Source organism: Mastigoproctus giganteus, chromosome 6 (genome assembly GCF_048544385.1).
Source record: "Mastigoproctus giganteus isolate SK-2022 chromosome 6, ASM4854438v1, whole genome shotgun sequence".
Lineage (NCBI taxonomy): Eukaryota > Metazoa > Arthropoda > Arachnida > Uropygi > Thelyphonidae > Mastigoproctus > Mastigoproctus giganteus.
The window spans coordinates 101,536,079-101,549,231 of record NC_143580.1 but is presented as its reverse complement, the minus strand read 5'-3'; the positions used below and the strand labels follow the sequence as shown (position 1 = coordinate 101,549,231).

The 13,153-nt window shown below is 39.0% G+C and overlaps 1 protein-coding gene across 1 annotated transcript in view; it reads right to left on the bottom strand.

Annotated features, from left to right (window-relative positions):
• LOC150084478 (uncharacterized) overlaps positions 1–13,153 on the bottom strand; it is an 804,913-nt gene that overhangs the window by 115,220 nt on the left and 676,540 nt on the right. The window contains exons 15-16 of the mRNA XM_090376257.1: positions 8,028–8,184; positions 2,534–2,681 (exon numbers count right to left, since the gene is read on the bottom strand). Of these exons, the coding sequence (XP_090232383.1) occupies positions 2,534–2,681; positions 8,028–8,184 (305 nt within the window). The remainder of the gene's footprint in view (positions 1–2,533; positions 2,682–8,027; positions 8,185–13,153) is intronic.

The following is a 13,153-nucleotide window of genomic DNA, read 5'->3' as shown; positions in this document are numbered from 1 at the left end:
TCACTACTGATAATCAGATCAAGAGTATTACTCCCATTATCTGATTTACTGTCTCACTCTATTTCCCTGTACAGTTTCTTATTATACTCATTAAAGTCATTAGGCCTATAGCACACTCCTACTCTCAGTTCTGATCTCCAATTCTTATGTCACACCAAACTGAATCGACACTGCACTGTCCAGCAATGTAAACTGGCTTCACTTCCTTGGATTTTGTGTGTTTCTTAACTAATTACATAACCCCTCCTCCCTTCCTATCCTTCCTGTACACATTGTACTCCCCAAATTTCAGTTCTGAATTCCTTATATCTGTGTGACAACGTCTCTGATACCCCAACAATATCTGCCTTTGATGTTTTGAGCAATACCTGAAATTCATCAAATTTATTTATCAAACTCCTAGCATTGGTGTACACGCAAGTATACATGCACCTGTTACTATTATTAGCTACCCTAACACAACCCATGTGTTTACTTTTACTGCAATGACTCCCAGCAGTCTCTGAAATACTCTACATCTTGTTTTCCAGGCTGCTGCTCATTCCAATAGAAGCAGTGCAACAATCACTTTCACCTCTGCCAGTGGCTACTGTTAATCTATTAGTCCTTGTATTCCCCCAAGCTATCAGTTTTACGACCCACCTAACACTGCCTCGATAGCATCAGCAAATATTCTTGCACCCTTTCTATTTAAGTGTATCCCATCCATGTAGAAGCAGTCTCTCCTGTTAACATGTATAGACCAGGCTGAAAAAAAATTTACCCCCTGGGCCTTGCAAAATTTTTCCAGGGCCGAATTGATCAACAAGGCTCTCATCATATACTCCCTCCGATCGTGTCTGGGCAGAATTGCGCACACTTTCAAATTCAACCCTAATTCATGGCTTTTTTTTCAACAGTGACCTGTATTTGTTAAGTAATTCCGCCGGTCTCCTACTCTTAATATCATTAGTGCCAACGTGTACAACAATATCACCTTTTGTGCCCTTAAAAGATGATATCCGCTCTACAATGACATCAACCTTTGTCCCTGGCAGACATACCCAGGTTATTATGAGAAATACAAGATGAGCAAGAGATGCCAACACTACCCAAAGTTAGCCGTGGAGACTGAAAATAGCTCAGAAAGAAGGAGGAAGGGGCCTGATAGGCCTCATTGAGCAACAGAAGACAACAATAGCTAACCTGAAGGATTACTTCGAGAAAAACATAGCAGCACTCTACCAGAACACAGACAAGCGGCATACGCCACTCATCCTTATCGAGGAGTCCGCACCTGCCCTGATGGAACAAAAGAAGGTAGCAAGATGGGTAAAGAAGACACTCCCATGGTAGACACTACAATGACCTTCATCAAGATGACATAGATAAAATGGCTTCCAGTGCATGGCTCCCAAGCAGGATGCTCTCCCCGAGACTGAAGGATTCATGCTTGCCATCCAAGACCAGGTAATGAACACCAGGAACTATAGAAAATACATCGAAAAGGAGCCTGGAATGTCAGATGACACATGCTGACACCCAGACAGAGTACACTCATAGACATTACCAGGTAGCTAGAATAATACATCAGAAGCTAGTGAGGAAATACGAGTTGATCAAAGAAAGTGTACCGTATTACAAGTACGAACCCGATGGCCATACTAGAGACCCCCAACCCACAATCTACACTGGGAATGTGCCATAATAACAGAAAAGACAATCCTGTACAATAGACCAGACATAATCCTTGTCGACAAGAAGGGAAAGGTTACCTATCTGATTGATACATGCACCTGTCAGTGTCCCACACTGGCATCCTCCCACACTGGCATCCTCCAGAAAACCCACAAGGAAAAGTTCAGAAAGTACTAGGACCTAAGACAGGAGATCAAAGAGATGTGGCATATGTAACTAGTAACAACCATCCTGATCATTGTGACAACCACCTGTGGTGCCAAAGACCCTACACAACAGCCTAGCAGCAATAGGTCTCCCAGAGAACACATACAAGGAATTCCAGAAAGTTGGAATCCTGAACACCTGTAGTACACATACAAAGTCAGAGAGTTCCTTGACCAAGAATGACACCATATATAACAACCAACCTTTGCACTTGATAGCAGTATCCGTCACGGAGTGGGGTTCCACTCCGTGACGGATATAATAATAATAATAATACTAAAAAAAAGTCAGATTATATTCCCAATGACTGGTTGAGATTATTGCTCATTCCATACCTGCAACTTTTGTTTTCAATTCTTTGAATTCCAATCTCATATGGTATGGTTTTTTTTATCCCAATCACAATGATTAGCTTTGAAATGTGTGTTTTTAATTTATAGTTACCTTACGAATAATACCATTAATAATAAGTTATCTCATTTCTCCAATGCAATGGGTGCTGTTTTTAATTTTCGTTATATCTAATACTATCTTGTGATTATTATATGTAACTGGATCTGATATGCTTTGTGGTCATACCGTTCAAAAAAAATTATATTTAGGCAATAGAAATTCATTATTGTAGTCCTTTGTATTATGAAATACTCACCATGTTGTGATTCTGTATTTCTAGTATGCTCATCACTCTTCCTTAATAAGTTGATATCTGTCTTGCCAGGGATGTGGATTACTGCCTCCCTATCTGTAACAGCTTGCTCAACTGTAAACTCTTCACACCGATTACTTTCTTGATGTTCCTAAACAAATAAAATCAATTAAGAAACACTCAACATGTGAAAATCACTGCACGTTTACTATTTTTATATTATCTATGAAAGTGTTTATTATTCAAGTCATGGCATACAAAAATTTTCAAGTCACTAATTCAAATGTATGAGTAAATTTTTGACTTTCAAAAAGTGGGAGATCAGGTAAGCAGGAAAAAAGCAACAGAATTTTGGGGTAAAACAGGCTGTTTTACCCCAAAAAGGCAAAAAAAGTTTATGATTTGGGGCACACCACTTAGGTGGCTCTGGGCTAACCACTGCTCCTCATGGCAAAAACCTTTTGGTAACCACAGAAATAGATACCTTGAGGGAAGTGATCTTGGATGTGCTCGGATCTGGTTTATGCCATCTCTGAGCACATCCAAGATCATTACATTACATGCACTTCATCCTTACCAATTGAAGCGCATGTAATGTGCTTCTAGATTACTGAAGCACCAGCTGGGCCAGTCAAGAATATTTGAACCAGTTCACGATTGGAAGATAACAGACTCCAAATACATGTATGAGTAGAATCTTTTGTTTGTCATTGACCATTCTTATTAATGTGGAGAAGTCCTCGTTGGTCATCAAGTTTTCACCTTTCTTTACAATTGATTTGAGTTGGTTGAGCGTGACGAGCTTCAGATCCTCATTCATCTTGCTGTTTGGGTGATTGTAAAAGTTTCCAAAGGGTTTTTCTTCTCGCAGTCGCTCTACTAGGCTATGTAGATCGTTACCGCAAGCTTCGTCAGGGTCACCTCATTGTCTTGACACATCATCTTACATATTTCAATCATTTTGTGAATGTCCAAGTCCGATTCATACAATTTACGATCTAGTATGAGCTCTTCACTGTCGTTGCAGATGTTGACATATTTCATCTCTGAGAGTATCTCTGTTTCCTTATTGAAAAATGGAATGTGCAGCATTACCATCTAGGGCTTGTACTCGTCGAGATCCTGAGCCAAGTCAGTTTTGACAGCATATTATTCGTGGATATTGTTGTTTCTTGCAGATCTTGTAGCACTGCATGTGAAATTTGCTACAAAGCATGACAGAATAATATGATCCAACATGATAGTATGATTTTAACAATACAAATACTTGCGCTGTTGCAATCATACTATTACTATTCAAAAATGGCTACAATCAAATGGGTAACTACGCTATTGGCCTAACCTCTTACAAACAGTGAATTGGCAGAGTAAGTGGCAGGCATATGTATCCTATTTATCACTAACATAGATTCGGTAGAGTAAGTAGCAGGTGTGAGCATACATTGCATCATTCATGATTTCGGTTCTAGCTGTTTGAAATTTAGTAGCTGTCGTCAGAGATGTTTTACAAGTAAAATACCTTTCGTGCATACACGAAAGGTACACGTGATTTTTTTTTAGATTAGTGTTTTTAATAATTTTTTTTCAGAATATTTATTATTGTAATAAAAGTTTTAAATAAACATGAATTCAAGTAATTACAGTACAGTCAGTCCTCATATAGCACGATAGTTGTGTTCCTAGAAACCCTCGTGCAATGCAAAAAAAACCATGCAATATAAATAACAGGCCCTATGGGAAAAATAGGGTTAGGTGCCAACCACCCAAGACTGAACGCACATTTGTAATCAAATCATTACCAAACAATAAATAATCATAATAAAATACGTAGGTATTTTATTACGACTATTATGTAATAAAATATTCCTAGTGCTTTTGCTTCTATCGTAAGCAAACTTGTTCTTTTGTTTGATTTTCTAAACAAACAGATGACAGTCGTTCCATCTCTTCCAATTCTTGTGTCTTGATCTAATGGATTTTATTAAACTTTGAGTTGTTCCTGCCATGAAAGTTTTTGTTTTCTCTGCATTCTTTCTAATTCTCGGCTTTGTGTCATTTAGTCCTGTAGCATATGCAATATCACATGTTCTTTCATTTCGCTCAAAGTGTTTCACAATTTCATATTTTTTCTCTAACGGAGGCGGACTGGTCATAAGCCTTACAGGGGAAACCCCAGTGGGCCAGATGACAGAAGTGTGATTTTGGTCATAAATTATTTTGGAAGTGTGATTTTGGTCATTACCAAACAATAAATAATCTTGTACGAGGCCTCTACAAATTTTCCCGGGTAAGAATTTTTGACCCAGTCTACCTCTGTCTATCGATACTGCTTTCCTTTTTTCTCTCTGAACCTGTAGTTTCTTCACCAGGACATTTCCTTTACACACCTTTTAAGTATTTTACTCATTTTTAGTGAATAAAGCACAATTACAAAATGAGGAGGCATGCTTGATACACATAAACAAAGCTGCACACATTGTAGGAAATGAATAAACAACACCATAAAGGCAGAGGCACACTATTAACACCTCACTAGCTCACATTTTACTAAAGCACATTTCTGGGGATTACTACCATAAAACAATTCCCAGTTGCGTTTCTGCTAGTGGAATCTGTCATAAACTGGTAGCAAACTCGATCTAATTGCATTTGCGATAACACTGATATCTACAATTGTGTGGGCTTTTACATTATTATGGTGATTATACCGGGGTTCGAGCCCGTGATCCACCAAATACGGAGGATGTGGAAAGGTCAGGGAATGACCACCGCATTATCCCCGGAGCAACATGGCCTTAGTTGCTAATGCTCCTAAAAACCAAATAACAATAACGTTATTATGGTGAAATGTGTATCCGCTTCACTGATATAAAAAATATTAAACCCCAGGGGCTCACATCTGGTGAGTATGGGCTTGGCACACCCAGGGTCCTGAGCTGGATATCATCATTCTTCTCTTTTTTGGTGATTCCCTTCTATTTCTGACTCTCTCTTCCCTTTCACTCACAGGGTAACTTGGGAAATTTTTTTTTTTTGGCTGGTGTACTATAAGCCTCAGGCTTCCTTGCACCATATGGCTAATAATAATAATAATAAATACATTTTCAGAATCTTCTCTTCATTCCTATCGTGTTGCGTTCAGTTGGGGTGATTCCGCGTTCGACTGCCATTTCGAGCCAGTGACCAGCAAATATGGAGGATGCGGAAAGGTCAGGGAATGACCACTGCATATCCCCGTAGCAATATGGCCTTAGTTGCTAATACTCCTAAAAACCAAATAACAAACAGACGACTGCCATTTCTTGTAAACACAAAGGCAAATCGTGCATAAGCAAATTCGGTTTGTGTTATATACGATATTGTTCCCCTATTTATAAATCGTGTATGATCGATTGAATTCGTGTAGTGTAAACACATGTTATACAAGGACTGACTGTACTTGTTTTTTTATACTTTATTGCACCTGTCATCAATATTTATGAAGAAAAATGTTTGTTTTTGGAATGCTGGTATTAATACCGGTATTCCGGTTTCATAAATTAAAAATATTGGTATAAGATTTTGACTGGTATTGTAAGCCCTACTTCCAGGGGTGCTGTTCGTCTGAATTGGCATCTCTGAATTCTTCCAAAACAGTCTGAACACTTTCCTCAACCATCAGCATTCATTCATTGCCCAACTCCATACTCACAGAACTAACTTTTCCTCATATATCCTCCATCACTTATTATCTCTGGAACAACCTTTGTTCAGATATATTTCCTGAAACTGAAGTATAATGTCAACAAGTATCTTCTGCCTTCTTAGTCCCCAACCGACGCACAGTGCTAAGTAATATACGCTTTTATACCTTTCATGGTTGGGGTTTTATATAACCCCCACCCTAAATGATAGCATTCCCCATTAAAATTGTTGTAATGAATTTATACACAGTCTTGTGTGTTAGGATATATCTTTTCCTGCATAAAAAATTCCCTCCCTTTTAGACATTTATACATTCATTTTAAACATTTATCAACGATTTCCCTTTCCTGGAATGCAGATGTCTTTAACGTTGCCTTTGTGTTTGATTAGTCCATGTCTTCTCCCCCCCCCCAATCTTGCAGTTTTGGTTTGGAATTCCATGCCAGGTTTTGTCAGTGTTGAAGAACATACCTTCCGTTTATTGGTCATTTTCAAATGACAATTCAGGTGCCTTTTATCCTGTTTATATGGGTCTAAATGGAAACATTATTAAAAAAACCCGGAAACAAGCCACTAAACAACTGCCCAGACTCAAGCCTCTCCTCTGTACCTGACTCCTCAAGTCCAGTTTAGAAGGGTCTCTAGTTTTTTATCTTCTTTTTCGAATGATGTTTCTCCATGGACAGTTCTTAAATTACCTCCTACTGTGGCATCTACAGCAAGGACATATAAACTTCTGAAATGACACCAGTAAATTTCATTTAAAGTGTGGAATGTAATCCCCATCAAACACCAGGTTTGGGGGATTGCATTCTGCAATTGAAGTACATACTGTATTGCTTCCTCAGATGGAGGAAGGGGTCACTCTTGGGATCATTTCAATTTTTTGTTTCATGTGCACATTTAGACAATCTAACTATTCCAGATATCTTTTGCAGAGCCATGCCGAGGGTGAGGTGAACGATGCTCTTGCCTCAGGTTAAAAGCTAATGGGGCACCAAAAGAAATTAAATAATTGCCAATGTTGCCATCATTAATAGTAGGGCGTAATTTTTAATTCCTGCCTCAGGTACTAAAATGGCTTGGCACAGCCCTGATCTTTTGTCTTTTTTTTCCTTTATCCTAGGGCAATATAATACACTTAGTGGTTCCATTAAGTGGAAATCCGTAATGCATGCCGAATCACTGCTGATTACTATATTAAGAGTATTCTTTTCCTTGTTGCAGCTTTAAGATGCTAATGCCGAAAACACTCATCCAGTAAATATCAAAAAGGTGTTCTAGTATGGTACAAATGACCAACCCCCAAGTTCTTGTTGAAAGTTGGAAAGTTATAATTCCAATTATAAGACATTCTAATATATTGGCCCATTGTATTTGTCTGTAATGTTACTCTTTATAGTCATTTTAGTGATTTGAACTAAAACATACTCCTACTGTCATTTGTCTTACTAGTTTTTGTCGCAACAAACCAATTCAACATTACAATGGCCACCCACGAGACCACACGATTACACCCCTAACTCCCATCCTGTTCTGTATGTTCTTTCTGTGCATGACTGCACTTTTGTTCTTTTTGCATATACAGAAATTAATTATCATGGAACCATACAGTAACATCATAGTATCATTTTGGTTGATATCAGAAAATTTGCACGCTTCAGGATTTGATAAGTTACATGGGGCAAATTTTTTTCATATATTTAAATTAGTGCATGTGATTTTTTTTGTTTTTTTCCAGTAATACAGGTGGTAAACTGTGTCTAGTGAAAGTTATCTTTTATCAAAGTATTTGGCAACTCTGATTGCTTACTTTTAGCAGTTCATCTGTTTTAAAAGCCTGCCCACATTGACCACATATAATACCTTTATGATCTGCATGTCTCCGTTCTATATGCTTTCTAATGTCTGTAAAAGTGTAGCCAAAAAAGTCACATATTCCACATCTATAATCCCTCTGGCCTTTATGCCTGCAGAAGAAAATAAATGCTTTAAACTTTTCTCGACAATACGTATATACTTCAAAATTAATCCATTTAAAAATAAAAAAAGAAAGTCTCTTCCTTAAGTTAAATTTCTGTTATCAATAATTACAAAGTACTTAACTGTAAAATTACATTAAATTAATATTAGAATTAAAATGACAGAGTAATTCAAGGAAAAGCATTATTATAAGAAAATTATGCATTATCTGCTATTAAAAGCAAAATAAATAAATAAATAAAATTTATGCCTAGTTTTATATTTTACCTACTTTAAGATAGTTAAATTTCAAAAATTGGTTACAATTTGACTAGAAGCAAATTTTCGTACATCCAGTCAAAATGGGATACACTTAAACAGAAAGGGTGCAAGAATGTTTCCTGATGCTATCGAGGCAGTGTTAGGTGGGTCGGAAAACTGCTAGATTGGGGGGATACAAGGACTAATAGATTAACAGTAGCCACTGGCAGAGGTGAAAGTGATTCTTGCACTGCTTCTACTGGAATGAGCAGCAGCCTGGAAAATAAGATGCAGGATATTTCAGAGACTGCTTGGGAGTCATTGGGGTACAAGTAAACACATGGGTTGTGTTAGGGTAGCTAAGAAAAAGAACAGGTGCATGTATACTTGGGTGTACACTAATGCTAGGAGTTTGGTAAATAAATTTGATGAATTTGAGGTATTGTTCAAAGCATCAAAGGCGGATATTGTTGGGATATCAGAGATGTGGTGTCACACAGATATAAGTAATGCAGAATTGGAATTTGGGGAGTACAACGTCTACAGAAAGGATAGACAGGATAGGAAGGGAGGAGGGGTTATGCTATTAGTTAAGAAACACATAAAATCCAAGGAAGCGAAGCCAGTCGACATCGCTGGACAGTGCAGTGTCAAGTCAGTTTGGTGTGACATAAGCATTAGGAGATCAAAATTGGGAGTAGGGGTGTGCTATAGGCCTAATTACTCTGATGAGTATAAAAAGAAACTGTACAGGGAAATAGAGTGGGCCAGTAAATCAGAGAGTCTTATAATGAGGGATTTTAATTTCCCAGATATTAGCATTAGTAGAGGCATTTGATGCAAGAAAGCAAGCTTATGCAGCATCAGCCAAAAAAAAAATAATAAAATAATAAAATAAAAATAAATAAATAAATAAAAAATAACCACTTCCACTTCACCCCTCTGTTCGTTCAAAATACCTGTCCAGCTGAGCCTTAAACTTATTCAGGCTATCAACCTCCACGACAAGGGATGGAAGTCTGTTCCACCAACCAACCACACGCTGGCTAAAGGCAAATTTCCTCACGTCTATCCTACATCTGTCTTTCCTCAATTTGAATTTATGCCCTCTCAGGTGATTTTTCTGAGCTAGAGGAAAAATCCCATCAGCATTGAGCATGCTTAAACCATTCAAGGCTTTATACACCTCTATCAGATCACCTCGCTGGTGCCTAGTCTCCAGACACTGTAATTTGCAAAACTTAAGCCTCTCTTCATAAGAGCACCCGTTTGTTCCATTCACCAATCTTTTTGCCCTTCTCTGTACTCGTTCCAGCATCTCCAAATCCTTCTTGTAATGAGGCCTCCAGACCTGTATACAGTACTCTAGGTGTGGCCTGACCATTTCCTTATACAAAGGAATAATCACTTCCTTATCCCTGCTAGAAAAATTCCTATATATCATCGACAATACACCATGAGCTACTCTTGCAGCCCGTCTGCACAGCTCAGAAAACTTCATATCTGCCTCCACAACAACCACCCCCAGGTCCCTTTCACTCTCTAACACTGTCAATGTAGTATAACAGATTTGATACGTTGCTCTGGGGTTGCTGTTTCCCATATGTAGAATTTTACATTTGTCAATGTTAAACTTCATTTGCCACCTCTCAGCCCATCTGCTCAAACTTTCCAGATCCTGTTGCAGTAGCATAGTGTCAGTAGTGTCCTTGACACAACCCTGCCAACCTTCGTGTCATCTGCAAACTTGGACATTAAGCTTGATATACCATCATCAATATCATTTATAAATACAGCAAACAACAATAGACCCAATACTGAACCCTTAGGGACTCCACTAATAACATTAGTCCACGATGAGCAGTGTCCATTGATTACCACTCTCTGTCTTCTCCCCCTCAACCACCCCTTTATCCATAGCAGCAATTTGCCTCCAATGCCACACTGCTCCAATTTGTGCAGCAATCTTCCATGTGCAACAGTATCAAAAGCCTTTCTAAGATCCAAGTATACAGGGTGTTTCAGTTAAACGTTTCAGAACTTCTAAGAGGGGTAGGGTACATCCTAACAACTCGAAATCATATAGCAATGTGGGATCGGAAATGCTTTCCTGAAGCGGTGTTGTACACAGAAGCACCATAAAAAGAAAAGAGACCGTAAGTGAGAAATCGTTTAAATAACACATGAAAAGAAGCAAAAGGTACATGGATTAAAGTAAGTGTTTGAAGTTTCTTCAACCTCGTATTGCTTTCGCACAGTGGTACCTTGGAAAATGTGCTACAAATCCCCTTTTTCCTGCTGAAGTGTTGTTTTCCGATGAGGCATCCTTCACAAGGGAAGGAATTTTCAACACGCATAACGACCATATCTGGGCGGTCGAGAACCTGCATGCAATACGACGTCGTGCAGCACAGATTCGATTTTCAGTCAATGTATGGGCCGGTATTATGGGAGATCACCTCATCGGACGTTACCTGTTACCGTGTCGTCTAACCGGACCTATCTACTTGATCTTTCTGCAGCAAGTATTGCCACAACTTTTGAGAGATGAACAGATTTCTGCATCGATGCAACAGACAATGTGGTTCCAACACGATGGAGCCCCTGCCCATTATAGCGGAGATGTTCGTAACTACCTGGATGTCACATTTGGTCAACAGTGGATCGGATGTGGTGGTCCCGTGCGTTGGCCTACTCTGTCAGCCGACCTATCATGTCTTGATTTTTATTTCTGGGGTCATATGAAATCGCTAGTTTATGACACCCCTGTTGACAATGCTGAGGAGCTGGTTGCAAGAATCGCAGTAGCTGCCGAAGAAATTCGAAATTCGCCCGGAGTATTCCAGAATGTTCGGATGTCCATGCGTCGGAGATGTGAGGCGTGCATTGTAGCCCGTGGAAGAAACTTCGAACACTTACTTTAATCCATGTACCTTTTGGTTCTTTTCATGTATTATTAAAACGATTTCTCACGGTCTCTTTTCTTTTTATGGTGCTTCTGTGTACAACACCGCTTCAGGAAAGCATTTCCGACCCCACATTGCTATATGATTTCGAGTTGTCAGGATGTACCCTACCCCTCTTAGAAGTTCTGAAACGTTTAACTGAAACACCCTGTATAATATCAAAGTTATTCCCTGCATCCAGCATCCAGTTCTTTTGTGACTGCATCATAGTATCCAATCAAATTGGTCAGGCAAGACTTCCCCTTAACAAAACCATGCTGTGTCTGAGCTATAACTGAAGTCTTGTCTAAATGATTCTGCAGTGCTTCTTTAACTAATGCCTCCATTAATTTTCCGGTAACAGAAGTTAAACTAACAGGTCTATAATTACTTGTGTCGCCCTTTGATCCTCCTTTGTGAATTGGGGTCACATTTGCACATCTCCAGTCCATGGGTACTTCCCCTGAGTCCAAGGAAGCTCTCATAATTATGGCTAAGGATTTGCTTACTTCCTTTGCTGCCTCCTTTAATTTAAATGGATAGATCCCATCCACCCCAGGTACCTTTCTTGTATTTACCTTCAACAATTTCTCCTCCACTTTATTCTCAGTTATTACAAGATTCTTTAGCTAACTGCCAGAGTTGAATACACCTCTGGCATTCCCCTCGCTGAATAAGTCCTCATGTGTGAATGTCGATGCAAAATATACATTTAGTTTGTTAGCTACCTGAGCAGGATCATCAACAGTTGACCCATCGATATCAAGTGGACCAATCTGATTCATCCCCTTCCTTCTAGAGTTTACATAAGTAAAGAACTCTTTGCTGTTTTTCTTTGCATCCCTTGCCAAATATTTCTCGTAATCTGCCTTAGCCTGTCTAACCTCCTTTATAACTTGGTTACAGATCAACTTGTATCTATCATAGGCTTTTGTGTCACGTGTTAATTTGTATGTATCCCATGCATTTTTCTTCTCTGCCATATGTCTCATTAGTGCATCTGACATCCACTTAGGCCTAAACCCTGAACAATATTTCTTAGTTGGTATGTAAAGCCTAGTAGCTTCCAAGATAAGTTCATTGAATGCTTCCCATTTTGAATTTGCTGTTGGTAACATCATCAGTTGGTCCCACTGTATAGAATTTAAATACTGTCTCAGTCCATCGTAGTCGCCTTTACGAAAGCAATAACCCTTCCCTTTACCCCTAATGGTAGTTACCTCTTTGAGTAAACCCCACTTCAGCACACTGTGATCAGTGCCACCTAGTGGTTCATTTACCTGCAGATTCTTAATGCATGAAGAATCACTACTGATAATCAAATTAAGAGTATTACTCCCTCTAGTTGCCTCCCGAACATGCTGATGTAGAAAACAATCATCCAATAAATCCACAAAAGCCTTGCTAGTGTGTGAGTGACCAACCCCCAAATTCCAGTCAATATCTGGGAAATTAAAATCCCCCATTATAAGACTCTCTGATTTACTGGCCCACTCTATTTCCCTGTACAATTTCTTATTATACTCATCAGAGTCATTAGGTATATAGCACACTTCTACTCTCCATTTTGATCTCCCAATGCTTATGCCACACCAAACTGACTCGACACTGCTCTGTCCAGCAATGTCGACTGGCTTCACTTCCTTGGATTTTATGTATTTCTTAACTAATAGCATAACCCCTCCTCCCTTCCTATCCTGTCTATCCCTTCTGTAGACATTGTACTCCCCAAATTCCAGTTCTGCATTCCTTATATCTGTGTGACACCAAG